Genomic DNA, 17,427 nt, shown 5'->3' on the forward strand with positions numbered 1-17,427 from the left:
GGAAGTAAAACATTCACTTTGTTAATATCCAACTGAGATTTGCATATCGTTAGCTGTATAAAAAAGGATTCGGGTAGTTATTTTGTATGGATTTAGTGTTCTGTTATGATTAACCCCAACTGGCTACAAGCACTTCAAGGAAAAATGACCTTCACATTTTCATGAAAACTTCAGTTCTGTCACTTATTAGCTGTGTGTCATTGGACAACTTAACTCTGGTTACCTGAGCTTCAGCTTCCTTCTTTTAAATAGAGCTGATAATGATACCACCTTTTGCAATTCACACACACACACACACACACACACACACACACACACACACACACAAACTTGGCACATGTTAGCTAGTCATTAGACATGGTCTTTATGCTCACCTTGCCTCTGGGATCAACAGGGTTATGCTTTTAGCCTAACCAAAGAATAAACCCAGGGCCAAAATATGTAGGTTCAAATAGTTAAGTACCCTAATAAAAGGGGAATTTCTATCTAAATATGTATTGCTCATGCCTTCCATTTATGCCTCCATGTCCCTACCCAATGTCCAATTCCACTTTACAGATTTGTTACCTTGTGCTATGCATTGTCTTCTTCCTCAAGAGGTCCCTAAAAATACAAATGGTCCAGAAAAGGATAATTAAAGCCATTACCACCTTCTGAGAATGAGTATGTGTGTTTTTTCTCCCAGACAGAATATCCCATATACTAATCCTTGGTAGCTGGGAAAGGATAAAATGACTCTGAAAGAGGGGCAAAAGGACACAGGATATACTTTACAATTTTGCTTGAGTAACTTCTACCAGTTAATCATTTATTAGGTACTAAAAACCTTCTGGAAGGAAAATCAGGAAAATGGTTTTAGTAGTTGCCTCTTCACTACCTATCTATCCTCTTGTACCTTTTGAATATGGTACTGCAGAAATGTATAACCTATCCAAAAATTTTAATTTTTTTAAAACCCAATCCTCACACTCTGTCACTTGTCTTACTTTAGCTCTTAGATATTTGTTTACAGGATGTTGACATTTATAAGTTGACTTTTTTTTCTTCTAAAATTAAGCTGACTTCATTTAAAATATGACTGGTTCTCAAAGCTAATTTGTCTTTAAAGTATTAAACATTAAAATATTCATATTCGTGAAGACACAGAATTATGAGGCAACACTATTTGCTGGCTCTGTACACACAGTTTTCTTCACTAAAACTTAAGCTTCCTGTAGACAGCACCTGTGTTTTATTAATCTCGGGAGGCCCCATTGTGGCTTTCACAGAAGGGTTACTTTCTTGAGTTCAGTTCTCAGTCCTTTCTTCCAAGGAAGAAAAGTCATTAAATATAACATGATGTTTTGATAAAGGAATTTTCAGGATTTTTATAAAAACAAGCAAAATAACAAGAGACAAGTAAAAGGAGAGGAAGAGGAAAAACAAAACAGTTATAAATCACCTGCACTTGTAATGAAACTTTTGGGAATCTATTGAGAATGCCTGCAAAACACCAAATATGTCATAAGCAGGGAAAACTAAGGTTGATCTAAGGTCATGGACACATTTGTTCAACAAAACATTTGCTACATGATCCTTGTGTGCAAGGTCCTGGGAATAAAATGTTAAGAAATGCAGATGTGATCCTTGTCCTGACAGTTTTCATAATAGTGGGGGGATACAGAAAGGTAAAACAGGCCATTATCGTATGGTATGAAAGATACCATGGAAGGAAGTACAGAGAGTTACAAGTGCTCATAAAAGGAGGACCAATCCTATGCTTGGTTGTTTACTATCACAGTGATTGGGACTAGAGATGTAGAGTGCTACAAACCCGAGTTCAAGTCCTGGTCCCACTGGTTCTACTCTATAACCTCGGCCAAGGTATTTAATCTCTCTAAGCCTCAGTTCCATCAACTTTAAAATAAGAATAATGATAGTACTGAGCTTGAAGAGTTGGTGTGGGTATTCAATGAAATCCATGTCATAAATCTGACACTATGTTGTTGTTGTTTTCAAAGATTTTATTTATTTATTTGACAGAGAGAGACACAGCAAGAGAAAGCAGGGGGAGTGGGAGAGGGAGAAGCGGACTTCCCGCTGAGCAGGGAGCCCAATGTGGGGCTCGATCCCAGGACCCTGGGATCATGACCTGAGCTTAAGGCAGACACTTAATGACTGAGCCACCCAGGCGCCCTCTGACACTATGTTTTGCAAATGGCAAGCACCCAATAGAGATTAGCTAATAATATTAATGATAACAGTAAGCTGGGAAATGATGCATGAATAGAACAGGTAGGTAAAATGGAGAAGAAAGAGGAAGAATGTCCCATACAAAGGAGAAATGTATGCCTAGAAAAGAATAGCACGGTGAGCTTTAGTGAAAGAACCTGGCTTGAGCCAAAGGGTTGGGAGGCACCCAGGGTAGAGTCAGAGATGCAACTGAAGCTGGAAAGGCAAGCAAAGTCCAGCTCAATGGGTTTACCAAGCTTAATGGAGGTTCTTCAAGAAGTTTCACAGGAGCAGGGACAGGATCAGATTTGAGTTTTAGAAAGACCAGCTTAGAGACTTGGACTCCACAGCATGGAGAATGGAATAGAGACTAAGGAGACAGAAGGCAAGGAGACCAGTGGCAATTATCTTAAGATAATGCCCTCGCTGTTGTGGAATTTCAGTTAGGGAGGCAGGTGTCACATGAAAAGTATATACAACAGTCCAAAGAGGACCTTTAAGTAATTATTATCAGCTTGTTAATATTAGCTAGTTAGCATTTCATTCATTCATTTATTCACTCAACAACTAAGCCGGTGAACTGGTGTTGTGAGAGATTTCAAAGAATGTTAGTTACCCTGCTTAGCCCTGCTTTCTGGAAGTAACCCCATCCAACACAACTGCCCGTATTTCTCTCTCTGGCTGAAAGATCTGTTAACTCTGCTGATTCAGATCATGTGTAATGGCAAAGGCATTTTTGGGAGACAACATGCACCTGTAGGATACTCAAGCTGGGAGGAAGTGCTACATAGCCGATTAGGACGGATCCTAAGGTGTGAAGATGATTCCCCTTCACCGTGGGAAGGGGAAATTTCACTGTAACTACCTCAGTATATAGTAGACTTCTTACTGCTCAAAAAGAAGTAAGTCTTCCATGACCCACTGTTAAGTAAATAATAACAACCATCACTCATGAAATGGCTTACCCTATAAATTTCAGATAGATTAATAAATTTAGTACAACTTTATGAAATAGGTATTATGTCCACTTTTCAGGTGAGAAAGAGGAGGCAAGACACACTCCCCAAGGTCACAGAATTAGATGCAGTCTGGTGTTCCTATACACTACACTATGTGGCCCTCCAGCAGAGAGCCACCAGATTGATATAAGAGTGAAGCCAAATTAAAATGTATGCCTCAAAAATCTGACAGGGAAATCACTGCCCACTTACAATCAGGCAGGCCAAAATTTGGAAGGTTTTATTATAGGAATAAAATGAAATGGATGATTAAACGTGTGACAGTCTCTTACAGGAAACTGAACTACCCTCATCAAAGGAGTACCATGTTGAAAGGGTTTTTGAAATCTCTTTTACACTTTAAAGCACAAACCTCGGTTGTGCCATATGGCCTAGGACACACTAGAAAGTCTTCAAATGGGGTTACACGCTTATCAGTTTAAAATAGAGTGGGCCATCTCAACAACTCAAAGGTGTGGCAAAGGAAATAAAAAGCAAAGAGAATGAGAACCTGTTACTCTTTTTGTTTTCTGCTGAGGTAGGGCGAACGAAAGCTGAATTAATTGTCTCAGTGAAAAATAAATGCAATATGCTTATTCTGCCCATGTATGGTTCTATCAACTAAGTAGTGGAGCATGTGTAGAATAAGCATATTTTAACTATAAGCTCTACGAGGCATTCCTGATGCCCACCGTATAAAGACAAAATAGGGGGGGAAATCCCTAACTGTCCAGATATGAAAGAAACCTCCGGCTTCTTGCAATGCCACTTGGTGCCAATAGAAATGGAGAGTCCTGAGCCTGGGCTTTTAGCCTGGTGATAAGGGGAACCAGGGCCAGATGGCATTTTAAAATCCATTCTCACTCTCTCCCCACTCACCTACCTTGGGTTTAAAGCCATCACACTCATTTTCACAAGCTGCAATATTTTAAAGTAGTCACTTTCCCTTGAGAACACAAAAAGCTCTAATTGCTCTAAGTTTAAAAACAGAGAGAGTAAAAATCATGGAATTTGTGAAACACCCATTTTTAATTAAACGCACAGACACACACACCCAAACCCAACACCCTAGACCGAGGACAGCTTTTCACACCCAGCCTATTCATGAGCACGTAGTCACAGCTCACCAACAAACCACTCCCCTGACAGTCGTCCCTTTCTGCCGGACTCACTCGCTACCACTAAAAAGTAACTCGGGACGCCCTAGATCTGTGGGCACCGACGCGCGGCTAATTCATCTGGCCGCGCTGCTCTGAGCCCTAGATAGGACTTGGGGGCTTCAATGCCACCAACCAGCGCTGCTCCCCCCCCCGCCCCCGCCCAGGAGGGGAAAACCCTCCCTGGCCCCGCTCCCGGGGAAACACTCAGAGTTGCATTGTCTTTACCACTGTTTAATCTTTACAAATAAAAATGCCTGTGAGATGGATTCCCCACCCCACCCACCTGCGGGAGTCCGCACAACCACACTCAGTCGGGTTGTCTAGGAGGCACCCAAGCTGCGCCGACAACCAGGAGGCGTGAACAATGAACTTCTCTCTTTCTCTCTGACTCTCTCTCTCTCACACACACCCTCTCCCCCAGTTGAGAAGTTTTGAACTAGCCGGGGGCCAATTCCGCGATTCCGCCCGCAACTCAGGCGCGGGCGGCGGGGGAGGGCCCGGTGCGCGTCCCCGGCCGCGCCCCTCGCGTCGCCTGGCCGGCAGTTACCTCCTTCCTCCGGCTCGGCGCCCCGGGTCGGGTGATGAGGGCCGTCTCCTCGCACACCACAGCCACGTCTTCCACGAACATGCAGTCGGGGAGGCTCTCGTCGGCTGGCAGCTTCACCACCTGCAGCCCCAGCTTACTGCCCAGCACGCCCACGTAGAGCTGATGCTGCCGCTCGGCACGGGCGAAATCCACCTCGTCGCCCTTGGCGCGCCTCAGTGCGTGCTGGCAGAGGGACTCCGGCAGCGCCCGCACCACGGCATGGGTGGCCCGGCCGAAGGCGGCGGGGTGGCCGAGCGCTGCCATGGCTCCGGGAGGCGGCGGGGAGGCGGCGGGGGCGCGACGGCCGGGTCCTCCCGCGGGCAGCGCGCGCCGAGCCTGCGAGCGCCCGGCGGCTCCCCTTGGCAGCAGATGAATGTGGTGCAGACGGAGCCCGGCTCGCGCCCGGAGCCCTGCCCGAGCGACTGAGCATGCCCAGAGCTCCCGGCGCCGGCCCGCGCGCAACCCGCACGTCCACCCCGGCGCTTTCGGGTTTGCTGCGGCCGAGACGGGAGTTGTAGCGGCGAGCACCGCGCGAGGAGTGGGCCGAGGAAGCGAGGAGCGCCAGAGTTGTGCGCAGGTGGGGGACCTCGGTGGACCCGGACCTGAGGTTACCTGTATTCCGCGGCAGGTGCACGTGAAGAGCGTGCAATGGTTTGAGCAGAGTGACTGGAAGGCTTCTTGGTGGTCAAGAGGCAAAGGATGGGATGATTCCTTTGTGGATAAATACTTTGACCTCTCTCCGTCCCAGGTTGCCCAGCACGTGGTACCACCCCCAGTTCCTAGCGTGAGAATCTGTTTTCCTACCCAGGTCTGCAAATGACCCCTCACCCCAGGTGAGACAAGAGATTATAAAAAGAACGTATTTCTTCCCGTCTGTGAGAAAGAGGAAGAGTCCAAAAACATACGTAGAGAGAAGAACAGAGGTATAGAAACACAGTATTTCAAAGACAATCAGTTGTAATGAACACTGTGATTCTGGTGTGTTTGTGTCCAGGGCCCGCAGATGTAGGGAGGTAAAGACCAAACGTGTTTTCCCCACTCTAGACAAGCGCTCACCTTGCGCAGTGTCAGACAAACATAGCATCACAACTTCTCCGCACTAGGAAAAAAGGTTTCCAACCTTCTCCCTGGCATTCTCTTCACGCCTGTACAGACTCGGTGCAATTCCCGTGGTATGTGTTGAATGTTTCTTTTTCCCATACACCTCAGGGAGTGCCTTTCCCTCCTTAATGGCACTATTTTTCTCCCCTCACATATCGCAGATTAAATAATCCATGGGTTCTGTTTCTTTTGAGAAGATCCACTTCAAAAACCAAACCATAACTCCAAAATAATCTCAGGCAATAATCTTTCCTCAGATTCTAGAGCACATTTCTAAGTTAAAGATTGATTAGATCATGAAACATTAGATTTGAATGAGACCTTAGAAATCCTCTAGCTTCCCATCCAAAGGTCCTGAATTCCAGCTAAAACAAATATGACAGTCATAAGATCTTTACTTGAACATTTTAAACCTCTCTTACTTAAAAATCATATTCTACTCTTGAAGAGCTATAATGGTTAAAATCTTCATTTTGGGCTTAAAACCCACTGGTCCAAATTCTGTCTTCCAGCATTACCTAACAAGCTCATATTCTTTCACAAGATTGCGTTCATGTTATCTGAAGACAGTTCTCATATCTAGGCTGCCTGACACCACCCTCCCACCCACCATCTTGACCCCTTCTAGGCCTTGAGCCTGAACCATCAAAAAGTAACTAGTGATTTGGTTTCCAACATTCTGATCATCTTCCTTTTGACATACACCAGTTTGCCTGTATCCCTTTAAATCACGGTATCCAGAATAGAAAGAATTCTTCCTGTGTGTTATGACCAGCACAGACCGACAGCAGGACCCTTGTTCCAGATGCTAGGCTTCTATTCACACCGCCTAAGACTGTATTCACTTTTTTGATGATCCAGTGCCAAGGCCTAGGCCACAGGCTTCTTGCCAGAATTCTGATCCCAGTTTTTAGGAAATGTGGGTTTCTAGGAGCAGATCTATCTGAGGATCCTGGAATGATTGTCCCAACTGAGCCAGAGAAGATGTGATTTCCGTCCCACCCCCCCCCCCCGCCCCCCTGCCTCGGTCTCAAAGGTAACTTGAATGTCAATGCTGGATGACATGGCATTTCTCAGCTTCAAAAGTGAGGGGTCTGACCCTGACACAGGAGAGTGGGGCCGAAATTAAAATAGCAAACCTTTAAGACCTACTTTGTTCTACTTCTGAGGCAAAACACTCAGGGGACCCAGGCTGCCCTACCAGTACTAAGGTAGTGTCAGAAATCACTTAACGGTGGCCTCTGGCAGGGATTCCCACTAATGCTACAGCTGAAAGCCAACCCATGTGCTGAGCTTGACCTGGCTAAAATATGGGACTTTGTTTCCCCCCTTTACCCAACATTAAGGTTCCATCCACCTCCAATTGGCCTCTACCTAGCGACCTTAATTCATGCTGGTACCCTTTTAGAGTCTAAATATTTTGCCTGCCACTCAGTGTACTGAGCCTAACTTTGAGTGGGGTCCTGTACCACTCTGGGCTCATGTCAGCCCAGCAGCCAATTAAAACTTGAAAGTTTTTTCTTAAAATTTCCATACTGAAATTGGGCCGTTGGTTTTTAAAAATTTAATCTTGTAGTTAGCCTTATTAAATGCTATCTGCTTCATTCCCACTTGCCTAGTTTTGATTCTGTCGTCTTGTGCATTATTTATTACCTCTAGTTTTGTGTCATTTGAAATTTGATAAGCATACCGTCTGTCTCCTCTAAGCAGTTGTCAAAAAGCATTAGAATGTATAGGTCAGTGAAAAGAATAATAAGAACACCAACTCCAGTAAATTATAGTTTACATGGCTTCCTTGAGTTATCAAGGACTGTTTTTAGGAAAATAGATTTTATTGAGCCTAATACATTTATAAATTCATTTTTCCCACAAATATTTATTGAAAATTCCCAAGGCACAACACCGTATTACATACTTCAGAGACATACAAGAAGCATAAAAACCTTCAAGAGTTTACAACCTCCCTGGGAAAACAAGACATCCAAAATTGAAGCTATGACAAGGGCACATGAAAGGCATAGACAACAAAGTGCTATAGGAATTGAGGGAAAGAGATATCATTGTGGCTGATGGGTGTGGAAGAGAGCTGCTTGGAGGTGAATGGACTTGGTTTAGGCCTTGAATAATTTTTAGGATGTGAATAATTGGAAGGAGAGAATGAGAATTCTAAGGAAAAGTTTGTGCAAAAGCCAGACACGTGTTCCAGGGATAATAGACCAATTCAGTACACACATATATTGGTTGAGAAAACTCTAGCTGCTACCATAAACAACCCCAACAAATATAGTGGCATAAAATTGGTATAAGTTTATCTTTTGTTTGCTTAAAGTCTAATACAGATGGTCCTGATTGGTTCCTGACTCTTCTCCCAGAAATATGCAGGGATCCAGCCTTCTTCCATTTTGTGGCTCCAACACTTCAAAATATGGCACCCAAGCTCACCATGCTCACCTTCCTAAAGCTGAAAGAAAGGGAAAGAACATACAGCACCATGTGTGAGAGGCTTAATGGGCCAGGCCCAGAAGTGATGCATGTCATCCCTGCTCACATTCCTCTGGCTGGAACTCAGTCCCACAGCTACAATAATCACAGGGAAGAGTTGAGAAATACTGTCTTCTGTGGGCCCAGGAAGAAGAGGCAACAGGTCACAGAGACAGCCAACAGAGTTCTGCCCTAGAGTACAATGGGAAAAACAGGAAATAAAGGTAGAAAGGTAGGTTAAGCTTTCCTCACTTGAACAATGAAGACACAAATGGCGTGGAGACTGAGTGTAGCCTCTAGAGCCAAACTGTGGGTGGAAGCATGGCTCTGCTGTTTTCTTGTATGATCTTAGACCTGTTTCTTAAGAGCTCTTTGCCTCAGTTTCATCCTCATCTGTAAAATGGGAAACGATGAATCCATTATCATAGGGTTACTATGAAGGTTAAGTTAGTAATACAAGGTACTTAGAAAAGTGCCCAGAATAGTACCTAGCAACTAGTTCAATAAATATTATCCATTGACAGGATGTGAACAGAAGGCTCTGAATGTGATTTCCTACCAAAGGTCAAACCACATATCCACATTCACCAAATTATCAGACTCATACAGGTATCCTAATGCTTTCTAACAGAACCTATGGCTTTCCTAGACTGAGAGACCAAATCTCACCCACAGATGTAATCAAAGATTCAATACATATTTGTTAAACCCTTGCTACATGCTACGTACTATGCTAGGCACTGGGGATGCAATCATGAATGACACTGTAGGGTTTATTTATTTATTTATTTAGAGCACACATGCATTGGGGCGGGGGCAAAGAGAGAGGGAGAAGAATCCCAAGCAGGCTCCATGCTCAGCAGGGAGGCCAACGTAGGATTTGATCTCATGACCTAGAGATCATGACCTGAGCCAAAATCAAGAGTTGGATGCTTAACCAACTGAGCCACCCAGGTGCCCCAATAATGTAGGGTTTATTATGGTCAAATTGCTCTTTTGCTCTTCCACACATTTTAAGATCTTTACAACCAATTCCCTGTTTAAATTTCCTCCATTTGAAAGACCTAGAGCTGTTTCTATTCTCCTGGGTGGACACTGATACAAAGGCAACTTTTCTTTTCCGTTGATAATATTGCTGGTACTTACATTTGGAGGCAGTTTTAGATAGCAATTATTTCAGGATTAAAATAGACATTCCTGCCTTAGTCCTTTCTTACTCTATTTTTAGAAGATTAACTATTTACTTTCATTGGGGAATGGGTGTTTGGGGGTGGGGGTGGGAATCCTAAAATGAATGAGGAGGTCAAGTCTGTCCTCATCCATCTCAGTGCTAGAAATACTGGATCAAGTAAGTACCATAGGTACGCATTCTGACAATAAGTCCTGAGTGTTTCCACATAACAATCATTAAATTTGATGCAAAAACAATTTATAGTGGAAGACACCCATTGTTACAGAGTTTCCTTGACATCCAAGGAGTAAATGATGTTTGGTTGAATGGGCAGGCAGTAGGTTTTAGACTAGAAGATGGTTTTGGGGGTAGTCAGGGCTCTGGTTTCTAAAGTCAGGATGTGTAGCTTCCTAACTTCAGTTTCTTCAACTTTCATATGGGAATTCATTCACTAAACAAATATTTATCAAGAACCTACAATGTATATGGTAGAGGAATATATATATAAGCAGTAACTAAGGCATGATAAACCTGACTTTGGCTCCTGGCCTTCCTGCATTCTAGTTGTGTAACCTTGGTGTGCCCTAGACCCATGCTTCGCCATTTTCTGTCTTGCTTGAAGTCCAGGAGGACTGATCTTCATGGACTGCACCACCTGGGATCCCATTATTGTTGGCTTTGGCCAGTGGGAGGTAATTGCCAGAGACTGGAGGGCAAGAGGGGGTAAGAGGTCAACATATTTATTCCTCTCACTCCTTTCCCACTTTTTCATGGTTCTACAACATCCACACCCTTCTATAATCATAGCTTCTGTCTGGTGGCCCCTTTTGGGTGATTCCAGCTTCTGCCTGGGCTCTGATAACTACTTACATGGAAGTAATAAACAGCACACATTCCAAAACCCAGTTTTAAGTACATGACATTGAATATTTTTTAAAAGCAAGATGCCAAAGGGGTGCCTGGGTGGCTTAGTTGGTTACGCGACTGTCTTTGGCTCAGCATCGGGCCACTCCCCCTGCTTGTGTTCCCTCTCACGCTGTGTCTCTCTCTATCAAATAAATAAATAAAATATTTAAAAAAAAGAGGCCAAAAAAAGGTCAATTCAGCATTTTCAGAAAGAGTGTTTGGCAATATTCAATGTATAAGGAGGCTGTGTTTAGGGCCATCCACTTTCTCTGGTTTCTCCAAGTGTTTCCTGGCATTGGAATGTTATCAGAGTAGCTGTAGAAGGTACTGGCAGATCCAACATAATAATCATCACAGGTGTGTTTAATGTAAAGATGTCAATGAAAGCAGCAAAGTTAGAATTCCTAACCCCCATGTTCTGGAAGGAAGCAGCTGATTTGCTGCAGGTCAGCTGAACTGCTTAATGGTATTCCTCAAATTATCTACATCTGGGGGTGGCAATGGCTTCCTGTTTTTGCTAGTCTCTGGGTACCTCCACATCCCTTGCTCATTGTCTTTACCCTGCCCATACCTCTAAAAACCTTCTCTTCAAAATTCGTAGTTGAGCATGCCATTTGTTTTTTCACCAGGGAGCTTACTTGGGTGACTCACTTAAATTTATATGTAAATGAGAGCTATATGTAAAGTGGGAGTTATAATACCTTAATCTCTAGGTTGTTTTGAGGCTGAAATGTGATAGCATGGACAAAGGTTCTTATCGTGCCTGGCACCATGAAGTCTTCCATTAATAACCCCTAATATTAATAGTGTTGTGCTCTTGTACCAGGCACTGTGATGAATACCAAAGTTTCCATCTGCCTTTGTGTAAAATGCCCATTTCCACCATGTAACACACCCAAGTCCTTCAAATGAGATAACATATAAAGTCTTACCTCAGTAACGAGGATGCCATAAGCGCTCAATAAGTGCTCTTGGTTCTTCAAAGCTCAGCTTTTTCTTCTCCCTACCCCCACCCATACAAGGAATATTTCCCCTTTCTAGACCTCTGTACCCCTTTCTGTTCCTCTCTTATGCTGCTTATTATTTTCTCCTAGCATTGTAATAACCCATTGATGACAGTGTCACCTACTTCATTACAACCACATTAGCAGCTAATGAGATAATCAAAGTATCCTGAACAGTACAGAATACGACATAAATGTATCGAGTTTGAACAAGTCGTGAAGTTCTATGATGACCTGCAAAGGTTACTGTGGCCCTGACATTTTAGAATTGTTTTTATTTTCAGTTTCTTAGAGCTTTTAACAACATTGTCTTTCCAGAACTATTTTGTATGGTTCTTTCTTACTTAAAGGTATGTTTGTGGGGCAGAAATAGATTGTGGGAAAAACCTTTTCAAATTTTAGGTAATCTAAATGTTGTAGAAAAGAAAAACCTTTCTCTGTAGTTGAAACTGGTGTGTGTGTGTGTGTGTGTGTGTACATGCTCCTGGGCTTTGATGAGCCCCCTTCATTTCTTTATGAAAAACAATGAACTGCCAGTGTTGTCATTCCAGGGAATTGTCATGTTTGCTCTTGTGGTAACAGTCCACACGGTTTTAGCATGGCGTCAGAGCACACATGCCCTAGGAATCCTCCTTCCTGCTTCCCCCTCTGCATCAGTGGTGCTGCTCTCCCCGGGCTGCTGCTTCTTCTTCTTCCCCTTCTCCTCCTCCTCCACTCCTCTTCCCCCTTCCCTTCCTCTACCCCACTGCTTTTATAGATTTTATTTATTTGCGAGAGAACGCGAGAGAGCGCATGATCGGGGGAGGGGGCAGTGGGAGAGGGAGAAGCAGGCTTCCCGCGGAGCAAGGAGCCTGACACAGAACTCCATCCCAGGACCCCGGGACCACGACCTGAGCCGAAGGCAGATGCTTAACCGACTGAGCCACCCAGGGGCCCCTTGTCCCACTGCTTTTAAAGAATTTTTTTTAAATTTATTTATTTGACAGAGAGATAGACAGCACAAGTAGGCAGAGTGGCAGGCAGAGGGAAAGGGAGAAGCAGGCTCTCCACTGAGCAGGGAGCCCGATGCGAGGCTCCATCCCAGGACCCTGGGATCATGACCCGAGCCGAAGGCAGACGCTTAACCAACTGAGCCACCCAGGCGCCCTGTCCCACTGCTTTTAAAATGGTAGTGTTTCCCAGAGCTATCTAGCCTCGTTCTCTTTTCTTCCAACTTTACATGTTTCCTCCTGTGGTGAACTAATCTAGGCCCATGACTCAAATACCTTCTCAACGCCCACAATGCCCAGACTTTCATTTCTGGTCTGGCAATCTCCCCAGTGCATCAGAGCTGCCTAGAAGACACCCCTGTTTGGCTGTCCCACAGAAACTCCAAAGTCAACATGCCCACAGGAACACATCCTGTTCCTCCCAGGATCCTTTTCCCCTTCCATTCACTCCCAGGATCCTTCTCTCCTTCCATTCCATTGAGAGCTGCTCAAGCCAGTAATCTGAACATTATCTTTAGCTTAGCTTTCTCCTTTGCTTCCACATTTAATCAATCATCACGTCCTGACAGATAATCCTCCTACAATGGCTCAAATCCATCCATGTCTCTCCAACTACTCTGCCACTACCTGGTCCAGAATATAATTACTGGTCTCCTGGATTATTGCAACAGCCCTCCTATCCAGAGTGGTATTTCTAAACTGCAAATCTGACCATGACACTCTCTTGCTTAAATCCTCCAGTGGCTTCTCCCATGCTCAGAATGCAGTCCAAATGTCTTATCATGGCCTGCAAGACACCCCTTCACATCCTCATTCTGGTCACTTCCCCATCGTCTGTCTTACATGGACCTCTGCACTTGGTGTTCTATCACCTGGGATGTGCTTGATCCCATCCCTGCTTGGGTAACTCCTAGGACTCCTTTAAGACTCAGTGAAAGCATCACCCCTTCTAAGAAGACTTCCCCAAGTGCCCTAAGCTGGATGTGGTGCACCTGTATCCATTTTCACTCCCATCACAGTGCTGTATTACTTGCTAGTTGAGGAGCTCTTGGCAGACAGACATATCTTTTTATTGCTGAATCGTCAATTCAGGTGTTTAGAGAATAATTTATTAAAGCAATGGATAGCATGCACCTTTCTGTACTCTCATCAGCCCACCTTCATAAGAATGGATTTCAGTTCTTATAAAATAAGAGGATTATAGTAGGCTGAGAGTCTATGTTTCTATTGCTCCAAATACCTGTTCATTGCTGTGCACTAGTAGAGTTCAGGGTCTGGGTTTGAATCCTGACTCTGTCGCAGGTGTGTGATCTTGTACAATTTGCCTAATCTTTCCGACCCTAAGACCTTTGTATGCGAAACAGGAATAGTAATACCCACCTAAGATGGGCATTAAAAGGATTAAATAAAATTATCTTAAACAAATATGACACATGTGGGGCCTGTCCTCTCACTGGTTTAGTCAGTATTCAGACAGCCCTTCGGTCAAATCTTGGCTTCTATACAATCCTGATCATCAACTTAATACACAGAGCTTTGAGTTTTTCATTTGTAAAATGAAACACCTACCTTTATAACACCTACCTTATGGTGTTATAAAGACTGAGATGATCCATGTAAATAAAGTCTTATAGCATATAGTTAGAGTAAGCACTCAACAATGTTATCAGCTTCTGTGACGATGATGATGATGAAGAACAAGGAGGGGAAGTTGAAGGAGAAGAAGAAAATATGCAAACCCTGACAGTAACAGGCTTTCAATGAAAGTTACTCCCTTTTCTTTTTCTCATTCCCTTCATCATTGGGTAAAGCTTTACATACCCGTTCTGGGCCAAATCTCATTATAACAAAATTGTCGTCCAACTTCCCTGCCAAATGGGAACCTTCTTGTACTGAGTATTGGGTGAAAAATCTACTGCATCTTAAATAAATTAGGTTATTTATATTCCATATGCTTGACAATGTACAGGGACGACTCTTATAAATAAAGTCATGTAAAAAAATGGTGTCAGGTTCTTTCCCCACACTTTTTTTCTTGCCTGCACCATTATAAAATTATAGTGGATGGTCCTTTAAATTGGGACCAGCATTATGCATAAATGGGTAGCTTGCAAACTTCTAGTGGTTTTTATGGAGAAAGCCTCACCATCTCTATTACCTGAACTCTTACCTCTGAGGTGCTTGTCACCCTTTCTGTATTTTCTCCTCTGAATCATCTTTCCTCAGCTCCTCATCATGAATTTACTTTTCTTGCTCTTTATTCCAGTTATTTATTGCTGCATGACAAATTACCTCAAAACCTAATGGCTTAAAACAATAATTTTATTTTGCCAATTATTTGTAAATCAGGAATTTGAGAAGGATTTGTCTAGGTGGTTCATGTCTGATCCATGTGGAATTGGTTGAGGCAGTTGGAGCTGGAGGATGTACTTCCAAGATGGCTTCCTCACTCACATCTTTAGTGCTTCAGTGTTCCTTGGCCTCTCCCCCCACTGAGTCTCTTCCTCCAGGGCCTCTCCCTGTAGCCTGGGCTTCTCACAGAATGGTGGACTCAGAGTAGTCTCAATTCTTAATTGATGGTTGGTTTCCTAGAGGTGAGAAGTGGAGATTGCTGAGCCATTTAAGGGCTACACATGGAACCAGCATGGCCTCATTTCTGTCATCCTGTATTGGTCAAAGCTGTCACAGGCCTGTCCAGATCAAAGAGAGCAGAAATAGACACGACCTCTTCATGGAAGGAGTGCCCATCATTAATCAGCCATGCTTTTATTCTCCAAGCTCTGTTATTCCAGTGAAGTATTTATATAACTTTTTCAGAGAATTTGCCTTCAATTTCCTGAAGTTTTGTTAACTTCCTGAATTAAAATCAGGGTCTGTACATATAGATTTATTTACACAACTAGCACTGTTTACTGACTAGTGCTGGGCACTAGTATTGTCTGGCAGGGAAGGCAGCTATTAATCATATAATTAAATACTTATAAACTAAGTGCTATACAGGAAGAGGACTGGGTACCCTGAACTTATAATGATAGAAATCACATATGTCTGGGGGATCAAGGAAGACTTCCCTGAGGAGGTGACTTTTTTTTTTTTTTAAAGATTGTATTTATTTATTTGACAGAGACACACAGCAAGAGAGGGAACACAAGCAGGGGGAGCAGGACAGGGAGAAGCAGGCTTCCCAAAGAATGCTTCCTGCATAGCAGGGAGCCTGATACGGGGCTCCATCCCAGGACCCTGGGATCATGACCTGAGCTGAAGGCAGACGCTTAACGACTGAGCCACCCAGGCGCCCCTGAGGAGGTGACTTTTGAGCTGAGACTTGAAGGATGGGTAAGTACTAACTAAGATTGGAGAGAACATTCCAAACTAAGGGAGCATATTAGCAAAGACAAAAAGTGAGAGGGAGCTTAATGTGTTTGAGGAAAGGAAAGAAAAATCCATGTACTACAGCTGGAATGTGGGTGATATTGCTAACTCATTTTAAAAGTGAGGAAACTGAGTGTCAGTGCCCATCTGAGAGCCTCATACAAGGTAAGGGCTCCACCAAATGTGTTTCCCCCAATAATAGGGAGTTTGCAAATGATTTGCCGCCTGCCTGCAGGCCTCTTTTGTAGCTTTTTACAACTAGAAAAGCATCCCCTACAAACCGAATGATGTCCTACATTGAGAGTCACCTAGACTCAGAGAAATCAACATGAAAAACTACCTTAAGAAAACACTATCTGCGGAAAATATAATACTTCTTGGTGGTATCACAGATAGGAGTATAGTTTTAAATGTAAATCAAGACTAATTCATGCCAAGATTATCTAACTCTTTAAATGCGATTTATGATTCACATTAGTATCTCCATTATATATATATATATATATATATATATATATATATATATCTATATCTCAACTTCTTTGTGAAAGCTAGAGAAAAATGGAAATTTGTGTTCATACAGGTCATATATGTAGCTACTTATTAAATTTTCCTGATAATTTTATTTAAACATCCCAGCAAATCAATATGCATCAGTATAAAATGCTGCACAGATTATCAATAATTTACTAGTCTAGGATATTTTATGCTTTTATATCCTAACATATGGACTTCAATTTTCCATTCAGTTTTTAAATTACTTTTAATGTATTTATTATAACTGAGAAAAAATTAATTAACTATGTCATCTGCCAACTCAAAAGCAGAAAAAATTAAAAAGGCCTTTAGAGAAAGATTTTCCTCAAAAATACAGAAAGAAAAACAAAAACAGGAAGATTACCTTGGAAAGCAATTTTTCCACCCTGTTGGCATTCTGTGATAGCTACATCATTTTAGGGGGAAAAGGGATAAGAATATTATGTAGAAAAACCAGAATCGTACTTTTATGCATTTTTAAGAAGAAAAGAAAGATGTTTCAACTCTAATTTACTTTTTGTGCCAAGAACTCTTTCTGACATCCTAATTAATTTTAGGGATTATCCTTTCAGTTATATCCTTCCTTTCAACTTAGTAATATTTTTTTTTCTTTTTAATAATAGCCACCCTAAAAGATGTGAGATGATAACTCATTGTGTTTTTTAAAAAAATTTTTATTGTTATGTTAATCACCATACATTACATCATTAGTTTTGGATGTAGTGTTCCATGATTCATTGTTTCGTATAACACACAGTGCTCCACGCAGAACGTGCCCTCTTTAATACCCATCACCAGGCTAACCCATCCCCCCCACCCCCTCCCCCCTTGAACCCTCAGTTTGATTCTCAGAGTCCATCGTCTCTCATGGTTTGTCTCCCCCTCCGATTTTCCCCTTTCATTCTTCCCCT

The 17,427-nt window shown here is 42.9% G+C and overlaps 1 protein-coding gene across 1 annotated transcript in view; it reads right to left on the minus strand.

The window, feature by feature from the left end:
• The window catches only part of DDAH1 (dimethylarginine dimethylaminohydrolase 1), a 132,569-nt gene extending 127,209 nt beyond the window's left edge, over positions 1 to 5,360 (minus strand). Inside the window, exon 1 of the mRNA XM_027572489.2 lies at positions 4,917 to 5,360. Within this exon, the coding sequence (XP_027428290.1) occupies positions 4,917 to 5,219 (303 nt within the window). The 5' untranslated portion in view covers positions 5,220 to 5,360. The remainder of the gene's footprint in view (positions 1 to 4,916) is intronic.
• Positions 5,361 to 17,427: the final 12,067 nt, after the last annotated feature.

The sequence above is a fragment of the Zalophus californianus genome, chromosome 4 (assembly GCF_009762305.2).
Source record: "Zalophus californianus isolate mZalCal1 chromosome 4, mZalCal1.pri.v2, whole genome shotgun sequence".
Classification (NCBI taxonomy): domain Eukaryota; kingdom Metazoa; phylum Chordata; class Mammalia; order Carnivora; family Otariidae; genus Zalophus; species Zalophus californianus.